The sequence below is a fragment of the Acomys minous genome (genome assembly GCF_964271855.1).
Source record: "Acomys minous genome assembly, chromosome: 16".
Classification (NCBI taxonomy): domain Eukaryota; kingdom Metazoa; phylum Chordata; class Mammalia; order Rodentia; family Muridae; genus Acomys; species Acomys minous.
In genome coordinates this window covers 3,550,859-3,565,284 of record NC_140498.1, presented here as the reverse complement: position 1 = coordinate 3,565,284, position 14,426 = coordinate 3,550,859, and the positions used below count along the sequence as shown (strand labels likewise).

At 49.5% G+C, this 14,426-nt stretch overlaps 1 protein-coding gene across 1 annotated transcript in view; it reads left to right on the top strand.

Annotated features, from left to right (window-relative positions):
• Nucleotides 1–14,426, top strand: part of MYH10 (myosin heavy chain 10) — a 135,947-nt gene that overhangs the window by 49,134 nt on the left and 72,387 nt on the right. The window contains 2 exon segments of the mRNA XM_084761535.1: nt 7,861–7,963; nt 13,967–14,059. Of these exon segments, the coding sequence (XP_084617661.1) occupies nt 7,861–7,963; nt 13,967–14,059 (196 nt within the window).

Here is a 14,426-nt window from a genome sequence, read left to right as displayed (position 1 = left end):
GGTGTGGAGAATAGTGGGATGTGGTGGCATACCCCTTTAATCCCAGCTCTCTAAGCAGAAGCTGGTGAGCTCAGAATTCAAGGACAACCTGGTCTACACAGCAAGTTCCAGGACAGCGAGGAGTGCATAGAGAAACCCTAACTCAAAGAAACAAAACAGAAAGAAAAAAAAATGAGAGGGGGGGATGTTCTAGGCAAGGGAAAGAAGCTAAGGTCTCTACCCATCCCCAGCACATGCTACTTTAAGACCCCATAAGGAGCCAGTGTGACTGCAGTGGGAGGGGGACTTGAACATAGCCAGCCTCGGTTATAAAGCCTCTGCTAGTAAGCTGCCTTCTGAAGACTAACTAGTGTCTGTGTCTTTGACAGTTTTTCATTGGTAACTATAATTTCTTAAAGATTTTACAAAATATAAATTGTTTCAATTAATAGTGGCTTAAGCTTTGGAGAAAAGGGAGAAATTTTTTTGTTTATAGAAATAGGAACTATAGCTCAAAAATAACTAGAAACGAGAAAACCATGGGCACCTGACTGACACAGGTTACTTCTAGACTATGAAGTTTAAAAGTGTCAAAAACTTGTTTGCCTATGTTATACCTGACATGTGTTGTGTGCTCAGTAAATGTTGCTTGAGTACATGAATAAAAAAATACAAAGCTAATTTAGAAATTATAGGAATCCACTTATTAATATTTATATATTATACACACATTTAATATAGAAAAGAGGGCCCTGTAGCCAGACTTTTTTTTTTTTTTTTTTTTTTTTTTGGTGGTTTTCCAAGACAGGGTTTCTCTGTGTAGCCTTGGCTGTCCTGAACTCACTTTGTAGACCAGGCTGGCCTGGAACTTACAGAAATCTGCCTGCCTCTGCCTCCTGAGTGCTGGGATTACAAGAGAGTGCCACTGTGCCCACCTTGTAGCCAGACTTTTAAAGCAAAAAGTCCTGACTCTCAGAATCCCAACTGATTGGCTTGCCTGCCCATCTCAGAGTGCCAGTCAAGGGGAAGAGTAATGGAGAAAAGCTGAGGAAGAGGTGCAGTCAGCGTGATTTAGGTTTAGAGGAAGTGCAGAGGCCTGCCGTGGAGCGGTGTGGTCAGTGTGGTCTGGTTGGTGGCAGCCGACTGAGCAAGGTGACAGAGATGCCTGGCTTCTGTCCTGCTTTAGTCACCTTGGAGCGGAGTGAGGACCTGTGCTCCTCAGAAAGAGCCAAGTCCAGCCGCTGGGCATTGTAGGAGGCAGGTGGCGATTTTCACGTTGAGGTTATTCAAAGCAAGGACTTCAGGCAGCACACATGCAGCGAAGACAGACAAGGAAAGGGTTTCTCGCTGGTGGAACCGGGCACCAGAGCGTTCAAGGAAGGATCCTGGCGCAGCCGTTGTGTTAGTGATCTGCTGTGCGGAATGTGCAAAGGCTAAAAACTCCTGATGGATACTGTCCAGTGCACTTCAGCAGCCTTCTTGTTTACAGCTTCAGATTAACTTGTGCTCCGACTCACACTGTCCGGAGGAGTGGGCTCGCAGAGCCAGTCACCCGCCCTTCCCTACCTGGGCTGCTGGGAACCAACAGTGACGGGTGACACCACTTCAAGGCTGAGGCTGCACGCACTGCACATCAGTTTCTTGGTAGAAATGAAAGCAGAGCCTCCTTGCTTCCTGCTTTGGTCTGTTGATTGTCCCCCCCCAGCCCCCCCATCTCTCCCCTGCTTCCCCCCCCAGCCCCCCATCTCTCCCCTGCACCCCCCCAGCCCCCCCATCTCTCCCCTGCTCCCCCCCAGCCCCCCATCTCTCCCCTGCATCCCCCCCAGCCCCCCCATCTCTCCCCTGCATCCCCCTCAGCCCCCCCATCTCTCCCCTGCATCCCCCCCAGCCCCCCCATCTCTCCCCTGCTCCCCCCCAGCCCCCCATCTCTCCCCTGCACCCCCCCAGCCCCCATCTCTCCCCTGCATCCCCCCCAGCCCCCCCATCTCTCCCCTGCATCCCCCCCAGCCCCCCCATCTCTCCCCTGCATCCCCCCCAGCCCCCCATCTCTCCCCTGCATCCCCCTCAGCCCCCCCATCTCTCCCCTGCATCCCCCCCAGCCCCCCCATCTCTCCCCTGCATCCCCCCCAGCCCCCCATCTCTCCCCTGCTCCCCCCCAGCCCCCCATCTCTCCCCTGCACCCCCCCAGCCCCCCATCTCTCCCCTGCATCCCCCCCAGCCCCCCCATCTCTCCCCTGCATCCCCCCCAGCCCCCCCATCTCTCCCCTGCATCCCCCCCAGCCCCCCATCTCTCCCCTGCATCCCCCTCAGCCCCCCCATCTCTCCCCTGCATCCCCCCCAGCCCCCCCATCTCTCCCCTGCATCCCCCCCAGCCCCCCATCTCTCCCCTGCATCCCCCTCAGCCCCCCCATCTCTCCCCTGCATCCCCCCCAGCCCCCCATCTCTCCCCTGCATCCCCCCCAGCCCCCCATCTCTCCCCTGCATCCCCCCCAGCCCCCCCATCTCTCCCCTGCATCCCCCTCAGCCCCCCCATCTCTCCCCTGCACCCCCCAGCCCCCCCATCTCTCCCCTGCATCCCCCCCCAGCCCCCCATCTCTCCCCTGCATCCCCCCCCAGCCCCCCCATTCTCCCCTGCTTCCCCCCCAGCCCCCCATCTCTCCCCTGCACCCCCCCAGCCCCCATCTCTCCCCTGCATCCCCCCCAGCCCCCCCATCTCTCCCCTGCTTCCCCCCCCAGCCCCCCATCTCTCCCCTGCACCCCCCCAGCCCCCCCATCTCTCCCCTGCATCCCCCCCAGCCCCCCATCTCTCCCCTGCATCCCCCTCAGCCCCCCCATCTCTCCCCTGCATCCCCCCCAGCCCCCCATCTCTCCCCTGCATCCCCCCCAGCCCCCCATCTCTCCCCTGCATCCCCCCCCAGCCCCCCCATCTCTCCCCTGCATCCCCCTCAGCCCCCCCATCTCTCCCCTGCACCCCCCAGCCCCCCCATCTCTCCCCTGCATCCCCCCCCAGCCCCCCATCTCTCCCCTGCATCCCCCCCCAGCCCCCCCATTCTCCCCTGCTTCCCCCCCAGCCCCCCATCTCTCCCCTGCACCCCCCCAGCCCCCATCTCTCCCCTGCATCCCCCCCAGCCCCCCCATCTCTCCCCTGCTTCCCCCCCCAGCCCCCCATCTCTCCCCTGCACCCCCCCAGCCCCCCCATCTCTCCCCTGCATCCCCCCCCCAGCCCCCCATCTCTCCCCTGCATCCCCCCCAGCCCCCCCATCTCTCCCCTGCTTCCCCCCCCAGCCCCCCATCTCTCCCCTGCACCCCCCCAGCCCCCCATCTCTCCCCTGCATCCCCCCCAGCCCCCCCATCTCTCCCCTGCTCCCCCCCAGCCCCCCATCTCTCCCCTGCACCCCCCCCAGCCCCCCCATCTCTCCCCTGCATCCCCCCCAGCCCCCCATCTCTCCCCTGCACAAGAAGCCTGATGGACTTTTTTTTTTGAATTAATTTATTTACTTTATTATTTATCTTATTTATTTATTTATTTTATGTATATGAGTGCTCTACCTGCATGTACACTTGATCACCAGAAGAGGGCATTAGAGGGTATAGATGCTTGTGAGACACCATGTGGTTCCTAGGAATTGAACTTGGGACCTTTGGAAGAGCAGACAGTGTTCTAACCGCTGAGCCATCTCTCCAGCCCTGATGGGCTTTTTGTTTGGTTCTCTTTCCCTCTACTTTCTCCCAGCAGTTTTTACATTTTAATTTCATATTTGATGTGTATGGTGAGCCTGGGCCTCCTGCATGCGTAGTGCCCATGGGTACCTGAAGGTGCCTCGGATCCCTGCAACTGGAGTTATAGACACTTGTGGGCCACCGTGTACATGCTGGGAATTGAACCCCTGTCCTCTCAAAGAGTAGCCAATGTCTTACCCATGAGCCACCTCTCCAGCTTTCCCACTACTGTCATTTAGGGTGTTTTTATTTTTCAGGTTCTGTCTGTTGAGATGTATCATTTCCCATTGTGTTTTGCTTTTCCATTTTCCAAAGAATTATATTCTAATTTCTCTCTAAAGCCTCATTAACATAAGAAATCCTTTTTGTTGTTTGTTACTTCCTGTTACTGGTTGTCATGATAATTATCAGCACTGTTCACACCGCTACCAGGCACAGTTCTAGATGCTTGCGTGTTGTTTCAGTTGTATGAAATAACTTTCTCTCTATATATACTAAGTCTCAGATGAGCAGGTACTTATCTAAAGCAATACAGGTGGATAATGTGTTCCTGGTCTTTATCTTAACAACAGAGATAAATTCATTCATAAAAAGGAAAGGCTTATTCAGGCTCATGGTTTCATCCCCTGCTTGGTTGGTTCCATTGTTTGGGGATCTAATGCACTGTAGAGCATTACGGTAGGGAGCGTGCCCTGTAGAGCTTTACGGTAGGGAGCGTGCCCCGTAGAGCATTACAGGAGGAAACATGCACTGCAGAGCACTAGGGTAAGAAGCACTCAGTATCTCATGGCAAAGGAAAGATTTAAGTCTAGGCAGGTCACATTTATTCTATAGTTCACAGCCTTAAGCACTGCATCAATATTAAAGATTGACCAAGCAAAAAAGTGAGAATCCAAGCTACCTCATTTTTGATCAGTCAGCGTCTGAGTGGACAGTATGAGTGATGTCACCCGTTATTAACCATGTGTTTTAGATACTGCTACTTTTCTTCAACAACTTTATGTGTAGGCGCTATTATTCCCATGTATGGCGAGAGTCATCGTCTCTGCTCTAGAAACTACGGGGAAGTCAGCAGTGCGGCTTTGGGATACCTATCTTTGAAGCGGTATTTTCTTTTTTGCTGGGCTCTGGAGGACAAATAAGTCTCCTCTGCTTATTTTGAATAAAAGAAGAATTATCTGAGAGATAAAAATCACCGTTTTCCTTAAAGGCCACGTCTTGTTGGTGCTTTGGGTGAGGTGGGCCACCGGATTGCAGGAAGCAGATGGAGAACAGTGGAACGAAATTTGAAGCTTATCTATGAAATGAACCCCGGAGAGTATTTTTCTTTTATCTTTTTATTTTCCAAAGAATGGGGCTAACTGCCCGTCACAGGCCCCAGCTGTGGTGCTGCCCTTGAATAGACAGTGTGTGTGAGAAAAGAGCAGGCAGGCTGAGGATGACGCCTCAGGTGCCTGGTGGGGTGAGCCACGTCATCTGGGAGGGGATTTCATTATCTCAGCTATAATTTTTTCAGGTGGACTAAAGATTCAGTTATAAAATCTGAGACTTATCAAGGTCTAGGAGAAAATACAGGTAGAGTTAATGAAATTACATAACCTGAGAATTTAGAAGGATGTAATAATCTTCAATGCAGGCTTTCAAAAGTGGGCAGAAACCTTATTAAAAAGCGTGGTAGGTTTGAGACCTAAGACTCAGAAACTCCTAGGAGGAAAAGTAGAGGGGGTTAGTGTTTTAGTCAGGGTTGTCTAGAGGAACAGAGCTTACTATGTGGGCGTGGGCATGCATGTGTGCATGCGTGTGTACGTGCGTGTGTGGAGATTTATCAGTGTGGTCTGGCTAGTACAACAATGGCTGTCCCCAGATGGAAAGGCCAAGAGCCTGGTAGCCGTCCACTCCTGTAGGCTGGATGTCTCATCTGGTTTTAGTATGTGTGTTTAGAAGAAGTAGGTTCTAATACCAACAAAGGAATGCCTCAGCAGCAGAATGGATGAACTTGCCAGCAAGAGTGAAAGCAAGCAGGCAAAAGACCAAAAGCTGCCTTCCGGGCCTTTATGTGGCTGCCGTGATGAGGTGTAGCCCAGATTTGGGTGTGTCTGCTGACTGCAAATGTCCAGATACAGGATGGGTCTCCTGCCTCAGATGATCCAGTCAAGAATGTACCCCACAAGTATGCTCAAGCTATTTGATTGTAATTGATTCCAGACGTATGTAGTCAAGGTGGTACCCAGGATTAGCGCTCACAGCCAGCAAGCTTGAAGTGTGACTGTGTGACTGTGTCCGTGGGTGGTCTGTGTCGAGCATCATCCGACATTGGAACTAGGCAGGGTCAGATCCACGGCCTGCGTTCTTCAGAGCTGGGAAACTGATGCTCCGAGGTCACTTCCTACTCCAGTTCCTACAGCTGCTCTGTAGGGTCCCCTTGCCCCAGCCCCCTGTGGTTGACGCTGTGGTTCACCAGCTGCCCAGAGCTGAGGAGACAATGTAACTGGTAAGCCTGCTGGAAACCTGAGGTGTGGGCAGTTCCAATAGCGCATTAGGTATAACTCCAAGGAGAGGAGTCAGGATTTAGAGCAGTGAGCTAAAACACTTAGAGACTGCGCCTGGGTGCGGGTGAACCGAGTCCCCAAGTTAAATTGGAGATTAAATGTCTTGTTAAGAGTTCAAATATATATTTATATGTAATCTTGTATATGTAATGTATAAAGGTATATCTTATATATAACAGTATTATATAATATGTGTGACTATTAAAAGAGTAAACCATTGCTCATTTTCTGGAGGCCTGAACTATCCTTGAGCAGAGAGGTGAGACGCTGGGGTCCCTCAGAGTGTACAGAGGCTCTCTGTAGTTCAAGCTCAGTCCAGAAATACAAAATATTTCTCATTCTCATATTGTGTGAGGCAATATGGGTTCAGACATGAACCAGCCCATGAGGCTATGAGATCAGGAGGCCTCCGTGTGTGAGGCCAGTACCAGTGGGAAGGCTTTTTCCAAGTGCAGCACCGGGACAGCCCTGTGGTTTGGAGATGAGCGCAGTGACAAGCAAGCATCCCCGCTGCCGCCTCCTTCAGACTGAAGTCTGCGGCGGAGTGCTGCTTTCTCTCTCAGTGCTGCTACAGCATGTTTTTAATGCAGGTGGGGGGGGGGGCGGTGTCAAGGGGTAGGGGTGGCAGGGAGTGTGTTTGTTTTTGTTTTCTTTTCTTTTCCATGACAATTCTAATAAGTTTCTCTTTGCTTGTGGAAGCTTTTACCCCAGGGAGCAGGAAAAATGTGTCTTGGATATTTTCCTGTGTTTTTTCACGAGTGCTACCAATGAATATTTATTTGGTTTAGTTTAATACCTTTTTCCCCCAAGTAGCCCTGGCTGTCTTGGACTTCACTTTGTAGGCCAGGTTGGCCTGCCTCTGCTTCCCAAATGCTGGGATTAAAGGCATGTGCCACCACACCCAGCAGCAGCATCAGCAGCAGCATCATAATATTTTCTTAGTCAGGAATGGTGGCTTAAACCTTTAGTCCTAACACTTGGAAGGCTGAGACAGGAGGATCACTGTGGTTTCAAAAGACTAGTCTACACTGTAGGTTGTAGACCAGCTACCCTAGGAGAGTCCGTTTCAAAAACCACAAAACCAAACACACACATGAGACCAGCACTTGTGTGTGCTCACTGACATGGTAGAAAAGATGAACAGCAGTTAGTTCTCTTTTGCAGCCCAGAACTCATTGTTTGGTGTACATTTTTGATACATATAAGAACAGAAGCAATTTCTAAGGTGGTTCAGTGGTGATAACAAGGTTGATTCTAAGAATGAAGAGTTGATACTTTAAGAACAGTAGTTCGGGCCAGGCGTGGTGGCGCATGCCTTTAATCCCAACACTCAGGAGGCAGAGGCAGGCAGATCGCTGTGAGTTCGAGGCCAGCCTGATCTACAAAGTGAGTCCAGGACAGCCAGGGCTACAGAGAGAAACCCTGCCTCGAAAAACCAAACAAACAAACAAAAAAAACAGTAATTTTTTTTGTCTATTATTGTTGTTGCCTATAAATTTTCTCTTGTTTTCTTTTCCCGACTTGTATTCTGCTCAGTGTCATTGTATCAGCTGTAACTCGGGAACAAGTGCTAAGCTCTTTTTAAAGTAGCTGCTGTTGATGTTTCTCACAGGGGTGAATCGGGTGCCGGGAAGACAGAAAATACCAAGAAAGTCATTCAGTACCTCGCGCATGTTGCCTCTTCACACAAAGGAAGAAAGGACCATAATATTCCTGTAAGTCATTGCTTTTGTCTGCATTTCATTCTTTCATACTATCAGACGCAAACCAGGAAAGCGCAGCTTGTTGGCCACACACCCCCAGCCCCACTCTCTCTCCGTTCAGGAGGAGCCAGGCACAGGACGGGGAAGTTACTAGACTTTCTCACAGGCAAATGGGAGTCACAGCTGCGGCTTGAAGCCCAATTTATAAATTAATGAGCAGTGCCTGTAAAGCTGTCTTAATTCCACTCAATGAGTGTCTGTAAATAATTGTAGTGGCTCTTTCCAGATTGCAGAATAGCCTGTGGCTGCTGCCTATAGCAGCTCTAGGGATTGGGGATCTGTGGGAAGAGTCAGTGGATGATAAGAAGGTAAAGACACAGGCTACAGGTGCCAGTGAGCCTCTCATTTTTTTGAGATGTTGTGGTAGTGTTGGTGAGCCTGCGTGTGCCAGCCGAACCTCCCGCTGCGCCCTGGCCTGGTGCTTTGTGCTGACGTCTGCTTATCCGTGTGATGAGCAGCAGGAACCGCCTCAGCCAGCGAAGCCCCGGGCAGGTGGTTTTCCTTCTGCTTCCCGTCCTGGGTGCCTGCCCTGGTTCTGAGCGCAATCTAGTCTACGTGAGGTCTAATGCTGAAAATGCTAGCGCACCTGTGCTTCCTGTTGTGTCCCATGAGTCTGAACATTTCCCTTTTATCATGACATTGAAATGCATGTCTACGAAGGCTTTAAACTTAAGATGAGTCCATCTGCCATCTTAGGTAGAATTGCCTTACCATTTAGCAAGCACATGCAAACTTTGTTGTGTGCTGTGCATTATGTTTTAAATTTGGGGAACAATCCTGAAAGCTGTACTGCATTTCTAAAGCAACTGCATTTCTAGTCTGTTAAGTTTTTATGGCATTATGTAATTTATGCCTGAGTGTGTTTTAGCCCAAAGGCTTGCCTTGTTGTATTTAATATCTTCAATATATCAGAATTTTTCTTTGTGCTGGGCAAGTACTGGAAGAGTTATCAGCTGCTTGCCGTTTAACTCCAGAATTCCCAACATTGAACAAGCCACACACAGGCCTGAACCCCGTTTCCTGCTTCCGGGGGTCCTTGAGGAGCAAGACGAGGCTTTGGGCCTGACCCTCACCTTGGCACGGTAGCCGTTTTGGTTTGTGTGTCTTCCGCAAGCACGGTGATGGTGTTAATTTAAAGCAAGAAACAGTGCTGTTGAGTCATAGTTGATCTATTAATACATAGAGAAAAGATGGTGCATACCTACCCACCCAGAGCTGCCGCAGATGCTGAGATGCTCAAGTGTCTTTCTTAACATTTAAGGAGTTGTCCGTCCCCGGCTCTGTTGACCCATGAAGGCCTGTGATGGTCCTCTGTGACTAACTGCAGTCCAGGCCAGCGCTACAGCTTGGAAGAGTTAAGGCGTGACTCGCCGTGCTGTGGCTTCTTCAGTGGTTGAGGGACAGCACAGACAAGGAACCAGCTTTTCTCTGTGCATCCGAGGCACATTCTCTATGACATTTTAATCTGCCCAGAGCCCTGAAATAACGTGAAATAAGCAATTTAACGATTTCGATTTTCCAGGTTCCCTGAAACACGGGAGCCGCTGTCACTTACATTGTGTTTCATGTCATCTCAAACCGCAGTACATCCGGCCGTGTGAGAGTGGCATGTCACACTTGGGTGTCTCGGTGTCTCGTGTTCCAGGCTATCCCTGGAAGCAAGTCCTCCCAAAGGAGAAAGCAGCTGCATTGGGCCGCGCTGTCTGTCCTGCTGAGTGGCAGGCCTCTGCGTGTGCCGGCTGTGCGCACAAGCCCCATGTCCATTGCTACCTTAGTCAATGGTGGTCGCTGTGTGATGCGTTTAAAAACGTGCAAGATTGGTTCTTAGTTGTGCTCCAACACCCTGAAGAATATGAGGCTAAAATTAATCCCTTGGTCCCTTGGCAAGGTTAACTCCATGCCCCTCTCCTTGTCCTCCTCAGATGCCAAGTTCCTCAGATGCTCAGGGGAGCCCGTGCAGTCCTCTGTGTAACTTAAATCACACTAGAGTGCATACAGTGCCTGATACAATATAGGTGCTGTGTACGTAGTTGTTGCGGTGATAAAGGAGAAACCTATGTGTCAGGGACAGGCGCTTCTCCTCCCCTGCAAAAAAATATTTTAATTGCGCTCTTGGTTGAGTTGTGGGTGCAGAGCCTGCGGAGGGCTGACCTTACAAAGTCACTGTTTGTTTCAGTTTCTTTTTTTCTTTCCACTCTCCTTTTTTTTTTCCTACTGGTTTCCGAATTTACATTGAACTTTGTTGGCCAAATATTGCAATGCAGTTCATATTATATATACATACATACAGTTTGACCGTTTACATGTACAGCCACACAGTTCAGCATCACCAGTGTGTCTGCCGGCGGTCACCTCCTGTTCCCTCCTGTGCTGGCAACCACTAGTGCGCTGGCCGTCTCCTGTGTAAGTGCATATTGTGCGCACTGTGTGTGAATGGGACTTGTTTTCTGGCTGTTGCTTCAATAAGCGTAATGTTTCCAAGGTCCAGCCCACATTATTAGAAGTACAGCTTTCTTTTTTATGACTTAATAACATTCTGTTGTGTTAAATTTGCCCCATTTCATTGTCCACTCAGCAGCGGCAGACGCTTGGGTTGCTCCAGTCTGGGCCATTTTAAACGTTTAGGTCCTTGTTTTTCAGGGACATTGTCTCATCGTCCTTGAGTTCATTGCTGGGTCAGGTAAAAACAGGAGAGCCATGTGAGTGTGTGTTTCTCTGTGTCCTCATGCACACTTGGCGATATCTACCCTTTAGTATAAGCCCCCAAGTGGTTCAGCAGGTCTTTGTTTTCCTTGAAAATATGAATAAATGAAGGAAACACTGGTCTTCAAAATTCAAGTTACAAAAGTAAACTTCAAGTGAAGATTTATCTGTGAAGTTTCAGATATGTTTTATAACATAATTGGAAGTTATATTGGGCTTTACGCCCTCGGTACCACCCACCAGGCAGCTGCAAACGCCTTTTTTTCCCCCCTGACAGGTTGTTTGGAGGCTCAGTGGTGTCCATTGCCCCTCCAAGCCTCAGTATGGAGCAATTCAGAGTAGATTTGGGAATGACTAAGTTTCAAAACTTTACTTGCACTAAGAGTGACGCCTTCGAGCTAATGTACTTGCTTCTCAGCATCTTCAGAGGCCCCAACTGCCTTGAACCAGGGCAAAAAAACAGGGAAACTAGAGCCTGCTATTTGAGATTGGAATCTGATTTTCCACCTGTGGTCGAGCCCACCTGCCCTCAACCTCTCTGGGTCTGAGGCTCTTGTGCTGGGCCCTGCAGCGTGCAGCAGACCCTTGTCCTCGTGGCATTTGCTCGTCTCCTACCAAGGGGCTGTTGTATACTGTAAAATAAAGATAGTTCTCACCGTGATTGTTGACCGTAAACAATACATAACTAAATACTTAACATTTTGTAGATAATATTTCCTCCCATGGCCATAGCGAACATTTGTTGTTGACACATAGAACAGAAGCAAAGGTGAGCTGTCTAGTTCTAGTAGGGATATAAATTGTCATTGTCCCCTGGTAGTTTTTAGAGATAGAAGTACCGTTTCCCTAATTAACTGTAAGACTGTGAAAGCAGTTTGAAGATAATCCGCTTTGTGTAAGGCCTTTGCTCGATCTCACTGATGTCTCAGATATGTTAGGAGAGAAACAATCCCATGATGCCTTAGTCAAGGCAGCAGCAGCAGCACCGTCTTCATGATGACTTTACCCCTCAGCCCGGATCTTAGGGCTGCCCTTGGCTCGCAGCCACACCCTTCCCAGGCACTCCTAGGGGTTTTAGGACATACTGTGCCTCTGCTCAAACATTTCCTGAGTCTTTTCGACCTGATATCAACCAAGATAAGGGGAAGGGATCAGTGAGATAAGTGTGACCCAGAGAGAGTCTCTGTTGCCATGTCTAAGGACATGAAACCAAAAGTGCTACACTTGTTTCACGTCCAAGTTAGGAAAGCACCTTAAGATAGATTATCAAAAAGCCAGGTGCAGTGGCACACACCTGTAATCCCAGCACTCGGGGAGGCAGAGGCAGGAGGATTGCAGGAGGATTGCTGTGAGTTCGAGGCCAGCCTGGTCTACAAAGAGAGTCCAGGACAGCCAAGGCTACACAGAGAGACCCTGTCTCAGAACACCACCACCGCTGCCCCCCCTCCCCCCACCCCCACACCCCCCCCAGGCAAAAAAACCAACCGAACAAAAAAAAGATTATCAATCTTTTAATCATGATTTGGCAGGATGATACATGATTTTAAGGAATCTGTATTACAGTAAGTGCCTCACTTACCAGAGCATCAGTTTTCCTGACAATTTCTGCATTCCTATCCCCTGTAGAAAGGGATTTTCTATAATTTGTGTTTTTCACCCATACCCTTGTTTCCAGAAATAATAACTCCAGGCTTACATATGTTTACGAAGGCACTATAGCTGAGCATGCTCCCTGACTTGCTCAGAACTAACATCCTGCATATGGCATTCTAAGATCTACCACATGGCTGGCCACCTCTGCTCAGGTTTCATGTGTTTGTCCGCCTCAGCGGCCCAGGCCCGTTCCCCACACGTTTCCCTGCATTCCAGCACTCACGCTCTCTACCTGACTCCTCCCTGCTGTGTTTTGCCTCAGCTATAGGTCAATTAGCGGCTTTTCACAGATGAAGCAGCATCCATACAGCACACAGAGGTCACTGAGGAGAAAAGGAGCCTTTGGAGGCTTAAACAGTTGGTACAAAATCAGTGCACTGCCGCATTGCAAGATCTCAGACACAGGCATGTTGGTGGAAGTGATGGCTCAGAGAACAGTAACTGACCCCCTCTCTGCCACCCCCACAGCCTGCAACACGCTCCCCTGAGCCTCATCCCCAGCCCACACCAGGCATTAGTAATAGTAGCTCTCAGTAATCAAACGGAGTTCAGGACTCCAGCCATCTTTTAAGGAAATTTAGTGGGTTTGGGCAGTCCCGGTAGACATCAGCTGCTCTGCTTACACTGCCCTGCCCTTCAAACTGCGTCACGTGACAGAGTCCCACCGAGGGGATGCTGAAACTGTGAGCTCTTCAGTTGGCTTTGTTGATGCCCCAGATCCGTGAGTGGTGAGGTAATGGCCCAGCATGCGTGTGTTCCTGTTCTGAGATTTGATAGTGACATGCATCATGCATCTTGATGACCACTAGTTTTAAAACAGTACATGAGGCTCTTTATGTTTCATTCTTTTTGCTTAGAGAATCACATTTGCTAGGGGTTTCTATTTATTTATTTTCTTTAGGTCTAGAATGTTGTGGGCAATTTAAAGTATAGGGATAAGATTTTGGGGGAAAACAGATTTATGTAGATCATAAAAGATAAGTCTGAAATTACATCCCCCAAACACAACATCACTTTGCAGTGTTCGTGGCCTGGCTCTCGCTCTCTCCCACAGCTTCTGGGGTGCTTCATGCACCTTCCACCTCTCTTTTGTGAAATTTACATATAAAGAGTGACTAGAACACGCCTTATGCCACGTGTTGTACGTGTAGTGACTTGAGTGCCTTGCCAGCTGTGCCAGGTCTCACGCGGGGCTGTCGTCCTGTCCACGCTGTGGTGATGCCGTGTGGAAGCACTAGGGACGATGGCAACTCACACCCCGCTGGTGGGGCTTGTCAGCCACCTCAGTTCCCCGCCCAAAGCAGGATGAAAGTTAACTGCAGAGTGTCACCCCAACGAGTGCCACCCCATTTCACGTCAGGAAAACTTATTGCTCTCTTTTATTTTCTGCCTGGTTTAAATTGTTATCTGCCCGTTCCTCCTTCTCTGGTCAGAGCTCATTACCGTAACCAGGGGTGAGGAGCCAGCAGAGGCCGCTGGGCCGCCGCAGGATGAGAGCGCGGGAAGAGGGGCGTTGTAGTCCTGTTTTCACCCCGAGGGCTGAAGCAAAGCCACGAGACTAACGTGTGTATTTGTCTGTGTGTGCGTGGTGTCTTTTAGGGGGAACTTGAACGGCAGCTCTTACAAGCGAATCCAATTCTGGAATCATTTGGAAATGCAAAGACTGTGAAAAATGACAATTCATCTCGCTTTGTAAGTAGAAAAGCCCAAACCCTGCACTTCCTCAGATGTCTCATGAAATGTCCACCATGACGTGAGCAAATGAATCGATTTTCTTTTTAGATGTTAAGAAAGGCTAGTTAATAGATGTAGTTTCTTCTGGTAACCACATATTAAATTACTGTAGTTGTATTTCATTTTATATGTTTTTACGTGGACATGTAATTGCATAAGAGCTCTGTATTCACTTCTTTACCATTGCCAGCCATGCTATTATGGGATTGCATAGATACTGGTGTGCTAGCTAGCTTTCTATCGACTTGATAAAAGCTATAGTCCTCTGAGAGGACAGAGCCTCAATTAAGAAAATGCCTTCATAAGATTGTGCTATGGGACAGCT